At 35.3% G+C, this 13,825-nt stretch overlaps 1 protein-coding gene and 1 pseudogene across 2 annotated transcripts; both read left to right on the top strand.

Annotated features, from left to right (window-relative positions):
- The first annotated feature begins 7,240 nt into the window (after positions 1 to 7,240).
- Positions 7,241 to 8,685, top strand: LOC125186207 (annotated as a pseudogene).
- Positions 8,686 to 9,896: 1,211 nt separating this feature from the next.
- On the top strand, positions 9,897 to 12,954 carry LOC125186603 (protein WVD2-like 7). 2 transcript variants are annotated; one of them, XM_048083001.1, is made up of 9 exons: positions 9,897 to 10,102; positions 10,211 to 10,288; positions 10,670 to 11,326; positions 11,491 to 11,715; positions 11,834 to 11,871; positions 11,960 to 12,128; positions 12,219 to 12,290; positions 12,392 to 12,499; positions 12,575 to 12,954. In XM_048083001.1, exons 2-9 carry the CDS (start codon positions 10,247 to 10,249, stop codon positions 12,824 to 12,826), a joined length of 1,563 nt encoding a protein of 520 aa, XP_047938958.1. In that variant the 5' UTR covers positions 9,897 to 10,102; positions 10,211 to 10,246; the 3' UTR covers positions 12,827 to 12,954. The 2 variants fall into 2 exon arrangements, with proteins under 2 accessions (XP_047938958.1, XP_047938957.1); XM_048083000.1 differs by having other exon boundaries at positions 9,897 to 10,116.
- Positions 12,955 to 13,825: the final 871 nt, after the last annotated feature.

The following is a 13,825-nucleotide window of genomic DNA, read 5'->3' as shown; positions in this document are numbered from 1 at the left end:
TATAGTATAGTAGTACTACAATAAATATGAGTGCATGTATTAAGTTGTAGTAGACGTAACATCTTTTAAATGTAAATTGGAATCATCCTAAGATCACAAGTTGACTACCAATCTTATCATGTCTAGCAGTTGCATGTACTATCAATCTACTCATCAAGAGAAAAAATCTTTGCAACTTTTTAAATAAGGGCCCAAAAAAAATGGGAAGGAAGGGAAGGAAAATAGAATAATCCGACCAATTGAAAAAAGAAGAAGTTAACATGGAAAATAGTGAGAAATGTGGCGAAAATCAAAATGGAAATCCCTAATTCCCAAAACGACCTGAACTAGGGCAATGCGATGTCGTATTGAAGGGGAACAGGTGCACCCATCTCGTAAATAAAAATGGGCAAAGGGCGCGAATGCGCGGATGGGTCATGGGGAAACCAAATTGTCGCTTTTGACCACACGAGGTCCAATAATTGCAGGGGTTGAGGCCAAATAGAGGGAGGGGTATTTGAGGAAGATCGATTGCGAGGAAACCAACATACTCCGGAAGAGAGCGATTGGTCGTTGGGGCTGCCTCACGTGGCCTGTTTCCCAAACTCACGCGCCAATTCTCGATTGCTGTGCACGCTCTACTATGAACGCCTTCGAGAGAGCCTATCAAGGTTTGATTTTGCACGCAATCAAATATAAAAGGGAGTTGTAGTTCGCAACTTCTTTCAATATTATACATACTTATAAATTCTTTTCTCTCATTAAAATATTCCATCATCACGTCACTTTAGTATCTCATATGATATTTAAAACAAAAATAGACAATTAATATTTTTTTCTTATGTTATCAAAATATAGAATAGTTTTATAATGGTATTTTCATAATTATTTTTTTCTGGATATAATTTTATGCATTGTTATCCAATGTGTTAGATAGAGAATAAAGTATAGAAAAATATTTGTTCTTTTGAAAAATCACAAAAATGAAACTCTGTTACTTTTAATAGGATATACTCCCTCCGTCCCACATAATTTTACACAGTTTGACTTGGCACGAGTTTTAAGAAATGTAATAGAAAGTGAGTTGTAAAAGTTGGTGGGATATGAGTCCTACTTTTAAAGTATTGGTTTTATAATAAAATGTGAGTAGGAATGAGTTAGTGGAATATGAGGTCCACTACCAAAAGTTGTAAAAGTGAAATGAGTAAAATTATGTGGGACGGACTAAAATGGAATAATGGGTAAAATTATTTGGGACGGAGGAAGTAAGAAATAATAGTATCATGAATTACTGTTTTAGGATTTAAAAAATAATTATTCATTCTCAAACTTAACATGATATAAGGAGAATTACATTTCACCGAATTGTTTTGTCAAAAATTCAAACTGACTCAAATTAGGTTGGGTGGCATGGAAAGAAAAGAAATGCAACTCAAGTAACTAGTATTAGTAATTAGTGGGGAGGAGAGAGTATAAATGTGGCTATATGACAAGGAACTTCACTGCTATGCTATTTTCTTGTCTTGATACCCTTGTTTTCATGCTTCTCCTTTTGCTTTCATACGTACTATCAATATTCTCTTCCAGACTTTTGTGTTCATTGATAAATTAAAACGGAGTTATTTTATACATGGTTGTTACTTGTTACTATGGTGTTACAGTCTTTCCTTTTTCCACAATTGACCTTTGCATAAGAGCCCATAAATGTATATTTGTGTAGACTTTTGGGTATTGGGCTTGGCTTAAGGGATCAATCATAATCTAATAATCTAGCTAGGTTAATTAATTCACTAATACAGATATGGACATAAGCATATGCATAAGGCATTGCTAGTGACGTATAGACCATTTGCAGACTGCTAATAAGAAATTAAAAATAGACTAATTATAAGTTGGTTCTTAGTATTTGGTCTAAAATAGTAAAATAGATTGAGTTAGTCCAAACATAATAGTTTAGAAATGGTTCGTACGTTAAGGTAAGTGACCAATCACTAATCAATCAAAATCACTTTCTCTCGCAATAATTTGGACCAAAAAGATAAATGCTATGGATATGCATATCCATCTAGATTCGTTTTTCCTTTTCAGTCACATTCGCATTCATCACGCTATTTCATTATATGCATATAAATCTACCACATTCAAGAAAAAAATCACTCTAATTATAACCTCACAAAAATTCACAAAGTTTTGCAAGAAATTGTGAAGTTAATAATGGTTACAATGCGCATGGACACAACATGGTATAGTTGGTCGTGACATGGACATATTCATACCATGTTCCTGTGAGTTTTTAGGGTCTTTCTTGGTTTGTTAGGAACTATATAGTATATATATTAAAGAATTTTTGGATTTATGAATTATTGAAGGGATAGTATTCCAAGCTGGTGTAGGGACTGTGTTTGAAGGCAAACTTTGTCACAAAGTCTATGGATTCTCTATATATAAAGGGGAAAAAAAGAAAAAAATGGACCCTCACAAAATTTACAAAGCTAGCCGAAACTAACCACTTTCCTTGGTTACATGTCTCACAGTCACATTAAATTTCTACATTCTTCTTATTGTTTCCATCAATTATTTTGACATGATCTATCAAAGTCTTGCATGGGATCCCATTTTCCTACACATAATTTAATTCTACTCGATAAAAAAATTACTATTACAATGAATTTTTCAAAGACAGCATTAGTATTTCATGCAAGTAGTAGTTTAATTTGACCAAGAAAATTCAATAAATTAAACAACACCTTTTTAATTTCCACTCTGGATGAAATGACAGTGTATTAATCTGAGCTTAGACAAATTAACAAGTTATTAAGTCATGGTGAGTGAAATAAAACCTGTTCGGCCAACCCGACCAACAAAGCACGACCAAAATAGAATGATAAAGGCATGCGACTCGACTCGGCTCATTCACATCAAGCACGAGCTGGAACAAGTGCATGCAAACAAGAAGATGTAAAAGCTCCACAGAGACAAAACACACACAGCCACACATTCACATCTGTATATATAGATGTATATGTAAAGAGGTCATGGTCAGTGTAGGGTGAACAACGGACATGGTCTGGTTAGAGGGGGCCAGCAATGGGTTGGGACCATTTTATACAGAAAAAAATGAGTTGCTTTTGCAAATCCATCTTATGACAATACAACTTTCATTCACATTTTGGTATATGCATCTTTCACTGTTTCCATGGGTCCTCTTGCACTTTGTTCCTTTTTATTTTTTTTCATTTTCCTTTTTAGCTATTTTTGGTTTCTACCTAAAGGAGAGCCTATGTTTTTATGGGCTTCCATTATAGCTCATCTAATCCTTCTTCAATCATGACAAATTAATTCATTCTCTCATTCTTTTATGTTAACGGTATTTCCATGTTACTTAACTCACATAAAATTGTACATGCTCCATCTTCTATTCCCAAAAGAAGAAACCTGTTCAAATTGTATATAATCAGTTACACACTCAATGTCCCACATCGGGTGAGAGAATTCATTTTGGGTTTATTGAACAAATAGCTAGGCCCGTATTTTGGGATGAGTTCTCCTGTTTGGTAGTACTATATGTAACAAGATCCCAACGGTACACGTGTGTAAGTAAAGATGAAACGGGTTTATGTGAAACAGAGGAATATGGGCTTGAGATTGACTAGGCAGATGGTCCAGCACACATAAACATGTGGCTAGAAATAGAGTGATCATTTAAGTTCAAAACTGGGTGTAGGTCCAGTTTGAGGAATTTGGATTTCTTCATTTTTTTTCTGCACTTCTTATCCATTATTTCTGACAAGATTGGGTGGGAGTGGTTACATTATATTACCTGTGCTCATGTGATTTTGGCTTCTTACATTTCATCTCAATTAATTAACACAGTGAATTAAACTCACAATATATGTATGTGGACCTGCAAATTTATTCTTGTCCATTCCATTCAGAGTTAATCCTATATAGGAGTGTATGACTAGCTACAATTTCCCTACACCTATCCAGATATACCAGTCTTTAGTTCGTGGTAAAATATACTCCATTTGAGTACGTTTTGATATGATAGGATCCATAAGATTTTATCCAAAAATCAATTGGCTATAGATGAGTTGGTTTATGAAACTTATATAGTGATTTAAGTTTTTTTTATACAGATGTGTGATATTGTTATATTTCTATAGATTTTCCTTGATCAGGTAAAAAATGTCTAATTGCATCCGTGTTTCTATTTCCAAATTTTGATGTTTGTTGCTATATTATTTTATTATATTTGGGAGGAATTTTGTTTTTTGAGTGTTCTCTCCTCAGTAATAGGACTGGCGAATTACAACTAATTAATGGGCGTGGGCTATTAAAAGGCCTAATATAATATGGGCTTCACCCAAACCCAATATGTTTTTGTGGACTAGTGGTTTTCCAATGATTGGGCTTTTTATCACGATTTACTTTGGATGCAAACATAATTAATTTAATACCGTTAGTATATGAACCCAATATTGCGTAATAAACAACACTATTTGGGAAGTAAATTGTAACGCCCCACTTTTTTAAATTCTAATTTTTGGGTTATAAAATTTTTGCATTAAATGCCTTAAATGTTATGATATGTGGATTATTTGATGAGTAATTAATTGCATAGTGTCTTTGTGACCTAATTGCGTATGAGAATTGAGATTGAGTTGAATAGCAACTTGTTGAAATGTTGACGTGGCTATTGAATAGTCAAAGATGGGAAAAATATGACGTGGCCATTGAAAGGTCAATGCGTTGAGAAAAAGAAGAGAAAGTGAAGAAATGATTGATTGGGTGTGAATATTTGATGCGGAGAAATATAATTATGGGTGAATTATTTTCCTAAGGGATGAGTGAGAATTTAATAGGAGCATTATTAAATCATGTGGAATTTTCGGCCATCATTTTTTATTTGGAGAATAAATCCTATTTTTCTTGGATTTAATTATTTGTTTGGGAGAATTATCCAAATTAAATCCAAAGTCCGATTTTTCCTTATTTGTTGGTGGGATTTTCGGCCCCTATGATTTTATTTAAGGAGATTTTCGAAAATCTCTTATATTATGGGAGAAGGGATTTTATTATTATATTATTTGATCCCTTATTTATTCTATTCCATGAATAAATATAAATATGCTAGAATATCTTACCATATCTTGCCAAATCTAAGAAGATCTTGCCATATCCTAATTAAATTAGGATTTGAATTTATTCCTTGTTGGAAGAGGAAAAATACACGCCTATTTTCCTTTTATTGGAGGGGATTTTATTATTTTTCTTGCTCCGTGATATATTATTCTACTCCGTGAAATATTTTAATTTAAATTATAGGCTAATTAAATAGCCAAGAAATTCGAAACCCCCTTATTTCTCTTAGAAAATCACGCCACTTCAACCACTCCTCCACCAAATCTTCTCCAAATCTTGATTTATTTAATTAGAGATATTATTATTTGGCACTCTATAAATATAAGAGGAGAGAAAAATCAAAACCCTAGCTACAAAAATCGCCCCACTCTTGAAAACCGTTCCCCACTTCTCCCCCACTCTCTCCATATTTTCTTCAACTTTTCTACAAAATTTCTTCATCAATTGAGAAGAATTCAAGTGAAATTCAAGAGATTATTGAAGAATCAAGACTAATTCCTTGTTTCTACCGTTCGTTCTTTTGGAAAAGGTACTTTAATTATTGATCTCCTCTTCTTCTACCGATCAATCGGTGTTCTTGTTTCCACATGCATATAGATCGAGTGAAGGGGAAATTAATCGGTGAATTTTGGGATTCATGTATGTGAGTGTGTGTGTGCGAGACCGTGTGTGTGTGTGTGTGCACGCCTCGGTCGGCGTGCACATGTGTTGTGATCGAGTGCGTGTGTTGTGTGTGTGGGACACTCATGCGTGACACGATTTAATGGTGATTTTGGAGTTGTTATTTGAATAAAAACGATATGATAATCATACTTTGATTTTGATTGATGATTTTGAAAATAATCGATGGGAAAAAGGGAAATATGGGAGACATGCATGATTTGAAATCAATGTTTGAAACTGATTTATGATACGCCTAATTTAAAGGTGATACTTCGCGCTCTCAGCGTGATAAACGAGGAGAAGAGAATACTTTCGAGATAAGCCGACGAGGTGGGCTTTCTTTTAAAATAAGGACATTGTCCTAAACTGATATTGATGAGAATGAGATATGTGTTATCATGCCTTGATTTGTTTTGTCGTGCCTATCCCTCGTGGCTATGCCACTATTGATTTAATCGAATTCGGATCCTTGTAGAGCCGCAAACTCTACTTGGGTTAGTGTACACCAATGTTAGACCGAGTGTCAGCGTACGGGTTGGCCGGTCTAGTGACCTGGATTGCGGCCGCAGTCCTTGTCATGTAGAATGAGGATATGGTAAACGTCGATGAGAAAAATGGTTGCGCGACCGTGATATTTGAGAAAGAATATATGTTGGTGCCTCGGGTCTTTCTAAAGTTAAAACCCCGATGGACACTTGAAAATGGCATGATAATTACTACTGTTGATAAAACTGTTTTCGGCAATGAGCCCACTGAGTATGATTATAAGTACTCAGCCCTGCATGTGTTTTCCCTATGTGCAGGTTGAGCGGTGGCGAGCGGGCGGCGGTGTTGAGTAGGAAATAATAAGATGATCAGTTGGTACTTAAAGTGTCGTTGTGTCTCCATACATAGCCTCACTTCTTTCTTGGTCGCTTCCGCTATATTATGAAAACTTGTGATCTTTTGGTTGGAAGGAATACTTTTATTTCGTGGGAATTTTTGGATATGGAACAGTTGAGAATATTTTGGAAAACCTTGATAAGCATTTATTGTGATAGCCTTTTTGGTTGGATTTCTGTGCTAAGGCATTATTCTTCTTCTTATTTGTTCATTAAATGTTTTGGTTAAATCCCTTTTTTTTAAATGGAACTCTGGCCTATGATCTTTGATGCATTTAAGTCCGCCTAGCTAACGATCGCCGCATTTATTGTACCCTAGATGGGCGGGTCGTTACATAAATACTACTTTCAGACATTTTTTTACCGAAATATAATTATACTGAGTAAAAAACATTAAAAATTGGTAGGAAAAATATTATCCAATAGTGATACTAATCACAGTATATTCGAGCATTACTATATGTAGAAATACTGACCACAAAATAAGTTAGCAAAAACACTAACCTTAGCCATTCTTCAAATCAGCATAACCATACACGCATCTCCGCTTTGTTCGATTACACCACACTATTAATTTAACTTCTCACTGCAAACTCTTTTCACGTTCTTTCTTTTTTCTTATGGTTTTCCAATAAAACCTAACCCATATATTTTAATAAAAAAGAAAAAAAGGAAAAAAATTGAAATTGGAGAAAAATCATAAAAAATGGATGCCCATGACCGAAATATAGATGGGCTTGAAGAGGGCGGTGTTCGATCAACCGAGGGACCATATGGGAAAAGTTTAAATGTTGAGGATGATGGACCTTCCTTCTGCACCTCAGCTACTGTTGTTGTTATGATTCAAAAAGTACGAGGTTATTTATATTTATATTTATATATATAAATTCATAGAATAACAATGCTACTAATTTAATGTGGAAATCAGGTTATTGCAGAGGCAGTTGGGACATATTTCTTGATATTTATAGGGTGTGGTGCAGTTGCTCATAATAAAATCCATGGTACAATCACATTTCCTGCTTGGCATTTGGAGTGGTTGTTATGGTCATGATATATTCGGTTGGTCATATATCTGGCGCCCATTTCAACCCGGCCGTCACTATTACTATGGCCATTTTTCGTCAATTCCCTCTTAAACAGGTACCAAATTTTGTCCCTCTGCTTGGATCTGATCAAATTTGATTGATTCTACTAATATCCCACAGTTTTGTGTAAAGGATATGTGACATATAACTTAAGATCTCGATATGTTTGTTTTTTAAAAATAGAGGGTTTCGTAGGTACCGTTGTATATAATGGCACAATTGTTGGGTGCAATTCTTGCAAGTGGGACAGTGTACCTTTTGCTAGATGTGGATGATCAATCTTTCTTTAACACTACACCAACGGGATCCACCTCACAATCCCTTGCGATGGAGTTTATCGCATCGTTTCTCTTGATGTTCGTCATTTCTGGCGTTGCCACGGACAACAGAGCTGTAAGAATTCATTCTTAGCTAAATAAATTTAGTACATAACTAACTGTTTTTATCTAATTTTTGTATATATTTAAATTTAATTTTCAGATTGGAGAAATGGCAGGAATTGCAATTGGAATGACTCTACTAATCGGTGTTCTTATTGCTGGGTACGTAACTCGTAAGGTATTTAGGTGACTAACATATAACTCAAATGTTAACAATGTTACTTATTGGTGTAGGCCGATTTCTGGAGGTTCATTGAATCCTGCAAGAACAATTGGACCTGCTTTGATTTTGCACAAGTATACAGCTCTTTGGATATATATAGTTGGCCCGATATTTGGAGCAATGTTGGGTGGATTTGTGTACAATTTGATCCGATTCACAGACAAACCACTCAAAGAAGTTGCTAAAGCTTCAGCAACTTTCATCAAGAGTGCTTCTAGAGTATGGTAGAGATCGAAGTCGAGCTCCTTTATATTATCAACTAATGATTTTTTGAGTGTTAGAAATTAGATGCATGCCATGTGATTCAAAATCAATTGGCTGTAGAAATCGATACGTTAATAAAAATTTTGTTACATTTTCCTAAATTATTTTTAAACGTTTGAAGATGCTACTAATCTATATCTATCTGTAGCTAAATTACATCTAAATCTATTACATACGGTCGAAGTTAAGGAAGATCACATGGCTTCTGCAAAACACAATCCATTTTTTAAGAGGGTTGCTACAAATCTTTTGCCACTTGCGCCTGAAGCCCACTTTCCTTGGTTTATATATACATCGAAATTGTATTATTCCACATGGGGATAACATATTTTGTCTATTTCTGCTACCAATTTGTGCAGACAAAAATTAAGAGATTGAATTATTGGGACTACCATCAATTTGATAATTGCAGTTGTGTAAGAATCTAAAATCAAGACTGTGGCATAGGGATGCAATAAATCTGATGTAAGTCGATAAATTTTGGTGAATAGATGCATTAGAGGCCTGAAATTAAGTCTTCACTTTATTAACTAAATTGGACCACTCACTTATTAGCCATTAGTCAATACTAATAAAACTCTTATCTACAATTTCTCATTCAAACTTGGAAAGCTATAGTATTAGTTACATAATTGCATTTAATTAGAGTTGGTGGTGTAGCTCGTTTATAGATTCAACTTAAATTACAAGCAAATAAAGCAATGAGAAAATAAACTAAATACACCTTCCATTACCCTAAAATTAAGGTGATGAGTTGAAAATTGCGTAGAAAGGGTTGTACGTCGTTGTACAAGTACCATTGCCGTGGTTCAGTTTTCGAACATCATTCATTTCGGTCCTATACAGAAATTAATTAGGCTTATTTACTCCTAGAAACCAAGTCATGTTGGACACCAAAAATTAAGACTAGGATTAATTGATTATTGATTATCAACTAGTACAAGATATTATTGTCTTGTCGCTTGATTTTACAAAGCATCACAATATATAGTGATTTACATTGTGAATAGGGACTGTTTCAAAATTAAGGTTGGTTTCCGAAGCTCACTAATCATCACACGTTCATCTTCTAAACTCCAATTAATTACCGCCAAAATATAGGCCTCTACATCCTGCCACGTGTCAGATCCTTCAAAACCCACATTCAACAATTACCGGCCGTCCGATCCACACACATCCTACGGCAATCACCACATCAAAACGTGGCCCCACTAATAATTCAGTTCAGCGAAAAAATACAAAAATAAAAAGAAAGAAAATGGCAGCGGCACATGATCATGTAATACTTGCTGCACACACAAAAAAAAAAAACTCGCTGCGAAGAAGCTCACTCAAGCATCCATCGCATTTCTGTCTCAACTCAAATCTCAATCTTATAAAAATCTCAATCATTTCCCATGATATAAAGCCAACAAATTGCATCGTTTTCAATCCCTAGGAATACAGAAAAGGGACGCACCAAGGTTTTTCAACCTACTGGTTTGAATTCTTCTGTGAGTTTGATTTCTCCATAAAGTTCTGATTTTTAATGTTGTGATATAAATATTGCGTTTTTTGGGTGATTGCCTTTTGGTTGTGGCGTTTCAGATGCTTGGAAAGGTTATGATTTTGAGCAGTTAAGAAATGGCGGGTGAGATTGAAGAACCGGCAAGACTTCAATTTAAGGTAACAGTTGGATTTGGGAATATTTTTTTATGCATCCAATGAATTGATCCGAATTTGTTTGTTTTGGTGGGTAGATCATGTAGTGCGTGTGGAGATGGTGAGGTTTTGGGTTTAAATTTGATTTTACTGAGATTTTGAGATTAGGAGAAAAAAATTGAAGTATAATCATACAATATATGCATTTTGCAGTAGCTCTTGTTATGATATGATTGTGGATTTTGGATTAGTGAGATTTTTCTTGGCTAAGTTGTGCATTGTGGTTATTTATATGGATTATGGGAGAGAGTCTTGTTGATCTATTTTGTAGAAAAATAGCAAGATTTACACTTTACAATCAAAGGTGAATTGGCGTTTCTAATTTTCCTGTCCCTGAATAATTAGGCTGAATCTTTTCTTTCGGGATCAATATCATTTGGGAGGTTTGAGAGTGAAGATCTATGTTGGGAGAGGAGGTCATCTTTCTCTCACAATAAGTATCTTGAAGAGGTTGAAAAATTCTCAAAGCCGGGTTCAGTTACTGAGAAGAAAGCTATTCTTGAGGCCCATTTTAGAAAGAAGGGGCTTTTTGGTCTTTGTTCGCCTGGGAGTCGTAGTGAGACAGATTACCATACTAGTGATAATGAAGCATCGGAGAAGAGATGCTATGATGATGACTTAACTCACACACATTCGCCTAAACTTGATGAAAGGTTGGATAGTTCTGCATGTGGAAGTGAGCATGAATTAAGAGAACAAGGAGAAGCATCTGATTCATCGAGTTTAGATGCTCAAATTGAGTATTCATGTGATAATGCCAGAGATTCCGACTGTTTTTCAGAACATGGGATGGGGGAAGAGGAGCATTGTGATAAACCAGAAAGTGTGGTTTCAATGGACTCTAGATTAGAGACACAAGCGAAAGAAGCCATAGATCGTGATGCTGCTAATTCCGACATAATAAATGTATCAAATCCAGCCATTGCCTTGCTTAGTGATAATCATGGAACTGAGGAAAATAGAGATGCAAGCCCCAAAGGCCAACGAGTTTCATCTTATGAGGTTTGCTGTTTACATTTTGTCGTTATAGTGTAGTAACTTTGATTGTTCAAACATGGTTAATTGTGACATAAAATGGAAATATGAGAATGATAGCTAATTTAGTAACGAATCTTTCCACGACCCTTTAAATAGCAGATCAGTCTAAAACAGGATAACTAATGCAGGAAAATGTGACATCACAAGCTGAACATCTGAAGTCTAGATTGATACGGCGAGTTAGTGTTACACAGAGTAGAAGGTACACATCTAGCAAGCAAGTGTCGAATGGTTCCGAAAAAAGACTTAGTAAATCAGTATACAATGCTCGGATGAATTTGGAAGCAGAGAAGAAGATTAAACAAGCTACTTCTCTGGACAAAAACCTGAAGCAGAAGTCTCCAAAACACGAGGTTGGCTTGACTTTTGTGAATCTTACTTCATTGATTATTTTGACATTTCCATCTTGAAAGGGAATATTTGGATTCTAATCTTGCTGGTTAATCAATGATTTTCACTTTTTTTCCCCAGCCTGATTCAAAAGCAAAAGATGTCGATTGTATCAAAAGGTATGTATCAAGATTCTTGGTTACATAGGTAGTGGAGTAACTCATAAGCCATAACTAAAACATTTTCTTCCCCTTGTATTTTTTATAGGGGTGACAAAGATTCGAAAATCAAAAGAATTCAGGTCCCTCGGTCCTCTGCTCCGAGGGAAGTTTCCAGTAGAGTGAAGCCTTCAGCTGGTGTGCCTCAACGATATGCAAAGCAGGATACTTCGAGGTTCAGTTTTAAGTGCAATGAACGTGCAGAGAGACGGAAAGAGGCAAGCTAGTTTCTAATCTGTTAACTGAATAATATATTAAGATAGTTCTGTTATTTCTGTAGCTGAGAAGTCTCTCTCTCTCTCACACAGTTTGATATGAAGATAGAGGAGAAGATTCATGCAAGAGAAGCAGAGAGGCGTAAAATTCAGGCGAAAGTTCAGGTAATTAACCTTTTATGTGTAACAGCATTGATCTTTATGAGCTCAATAGCAGTTTTCTTACTTAAGTATAAAAAATTGACCTTGTTTCTTTGTGTTTGTAGCAAAAAACAGAAGCTGAGATCAAGCAGCTGCGGAAAACCTTAAACTTCAAGGCTACGCCACTTCCGTCGTTTTACTATGGAGTCGAGCGTGATCCAGATCGAAACAAGGTAAACTAACAAGTCTCTATCAACTCCTTGCTTGACAAATTTCAGAACAAAAAACTGATTGATTATTGGATTTAGACATTGCACCAGGACGTAGGTAGAAACACGAAACCACGACGAGCCCAGACGAAATGCTTAAGCAGTAGCAGCATCTCTGAGAGATCGAGAGCAAGCTCGAAGGCAGGCACGAAGAAAGGGTGTTCAGGTCCAAAAACAAATATAGATCAAGCACAGGCGTCAAGCTGCCATTCAACAGTAACGTCGGACAGCAGTCCGTCGTCCCCCGCTGCAATCCAGCAGGTTGGTGGGAAGAAAGAAAGAGATAATTAAGTCCCATCAAAGGCCATAAGATCTAACAAGTCAATTACATCTCATTCTACTTAATTTAGTGTATTGTAAAAGTCTAGTTGTTACAAACATTGGATTCACATATCTATTTAAAATTGTCAATTCTGTCATTAGATTATACTGCAAAAATGCTTTATCAATTGTCTGCTTAGTTTAATTATTCTCACACTGGACGTCTTTGTCGCTTATTGGAACCACTGTCTGAATATTGCCATTTCTTTTCTCTTCTCCTTGAAATTTCGCTACCATATACTCCTTTAATAGGGTAATGATATACTATTAGACTATTAGTCTCCACCACAATTATAGAGATTGAAAGTGGACGAAATAGGTGGTTAGTTAGAATGTTATTTTCTTCCTGTCATTATTGATCTTTCATTTTGTTTGGAATTTTAGAGGGGAAAAAAGTAGGGGAGCCCCCACTTTTTTGTAAGACATACTATAACCTACATCAAATATGGTGTGCATTTATTTGAGCTAGCTTTCCCTTTCTTTTCCTTTGTATGATGGAAAATATTGCTATGTAAATTTGGCCCATCTCTTGAAAATATTTCTCATTTAAGTTTTTATTTTTCTTACTGCCATTATTTTTCAAAATAATATTCCGTCCTCAAATAAAACCATATCACACCTAATACCACAATTAAATTATTGTGAAGGACATGAATGGCCTGAAAAGCAATGACAAAAATAAAGGCGTAATTATAAACTTGCTAAAATTCAATTGGCCAGCCTGTCACGTTATTATCACTTAATTATGTTAATCTATTCGGCCATGTGTAGGGCATTCAATATACATAGTGGCCCATGTACGTCTCTCAAATCAGTATTTAAAAATAGCACCAAAAAAATCAGTATTTAAAACGAATGCAAACAATCATCTAGCTTGATGATGAAATCATGTATACGTGGTGAAATATTCCACCGAAAGGTAAAGACGAAAATTAGAAATTGAATAGAGCCACATTTTAATTAAAAATG

This window comes from Salvia hispanica, chromosome 5, assembly GCF_023119035.1.
Source record: "Salvia hispanica cultivar TCC Black 2014 chromosome 5, UniMelb_Shisp_WGS_1.0, whole genome shotgun sequence".
In the NCBI taxonomy this organism is placed as follows: domain Eukaryota; kingdom Viridiplantae; phylum Streptophyta; class Magnoliopsida; order Lamiales; family Lamiaceae; genus Salvia; species Salvia hispanica.
Note: the sequence above shows the minus strand (reverse complement) of the source record. Positions and strands in the feature narration are given on the sequence as shown.

Excerpts from the sequence above, each read along its gene's own strand:
- LOC125186603 (XM_048083001.1), top strand. The coding sequence starts at position 10,247 with ATGGCGGGTGAGATTGAAGAACCGGCAAGACTTCAATTTAAG. Across the intron at positions 11,716-11,833 it reads AGAAGTCTCCAAAACACGAG|CCTGATTCAAAAGCAAAAGA; the intron begins GTTGGCTTGACT and ends TTTTTTCCCCAG. Across the intron at positions 12,129-12,218 it reads GTGCAGAGAGACGGAAAGAG|TTTGATATGAAGATAGAGGA; the intron begins GCAAGCTAGTTT and ends TCTCTCACACAG.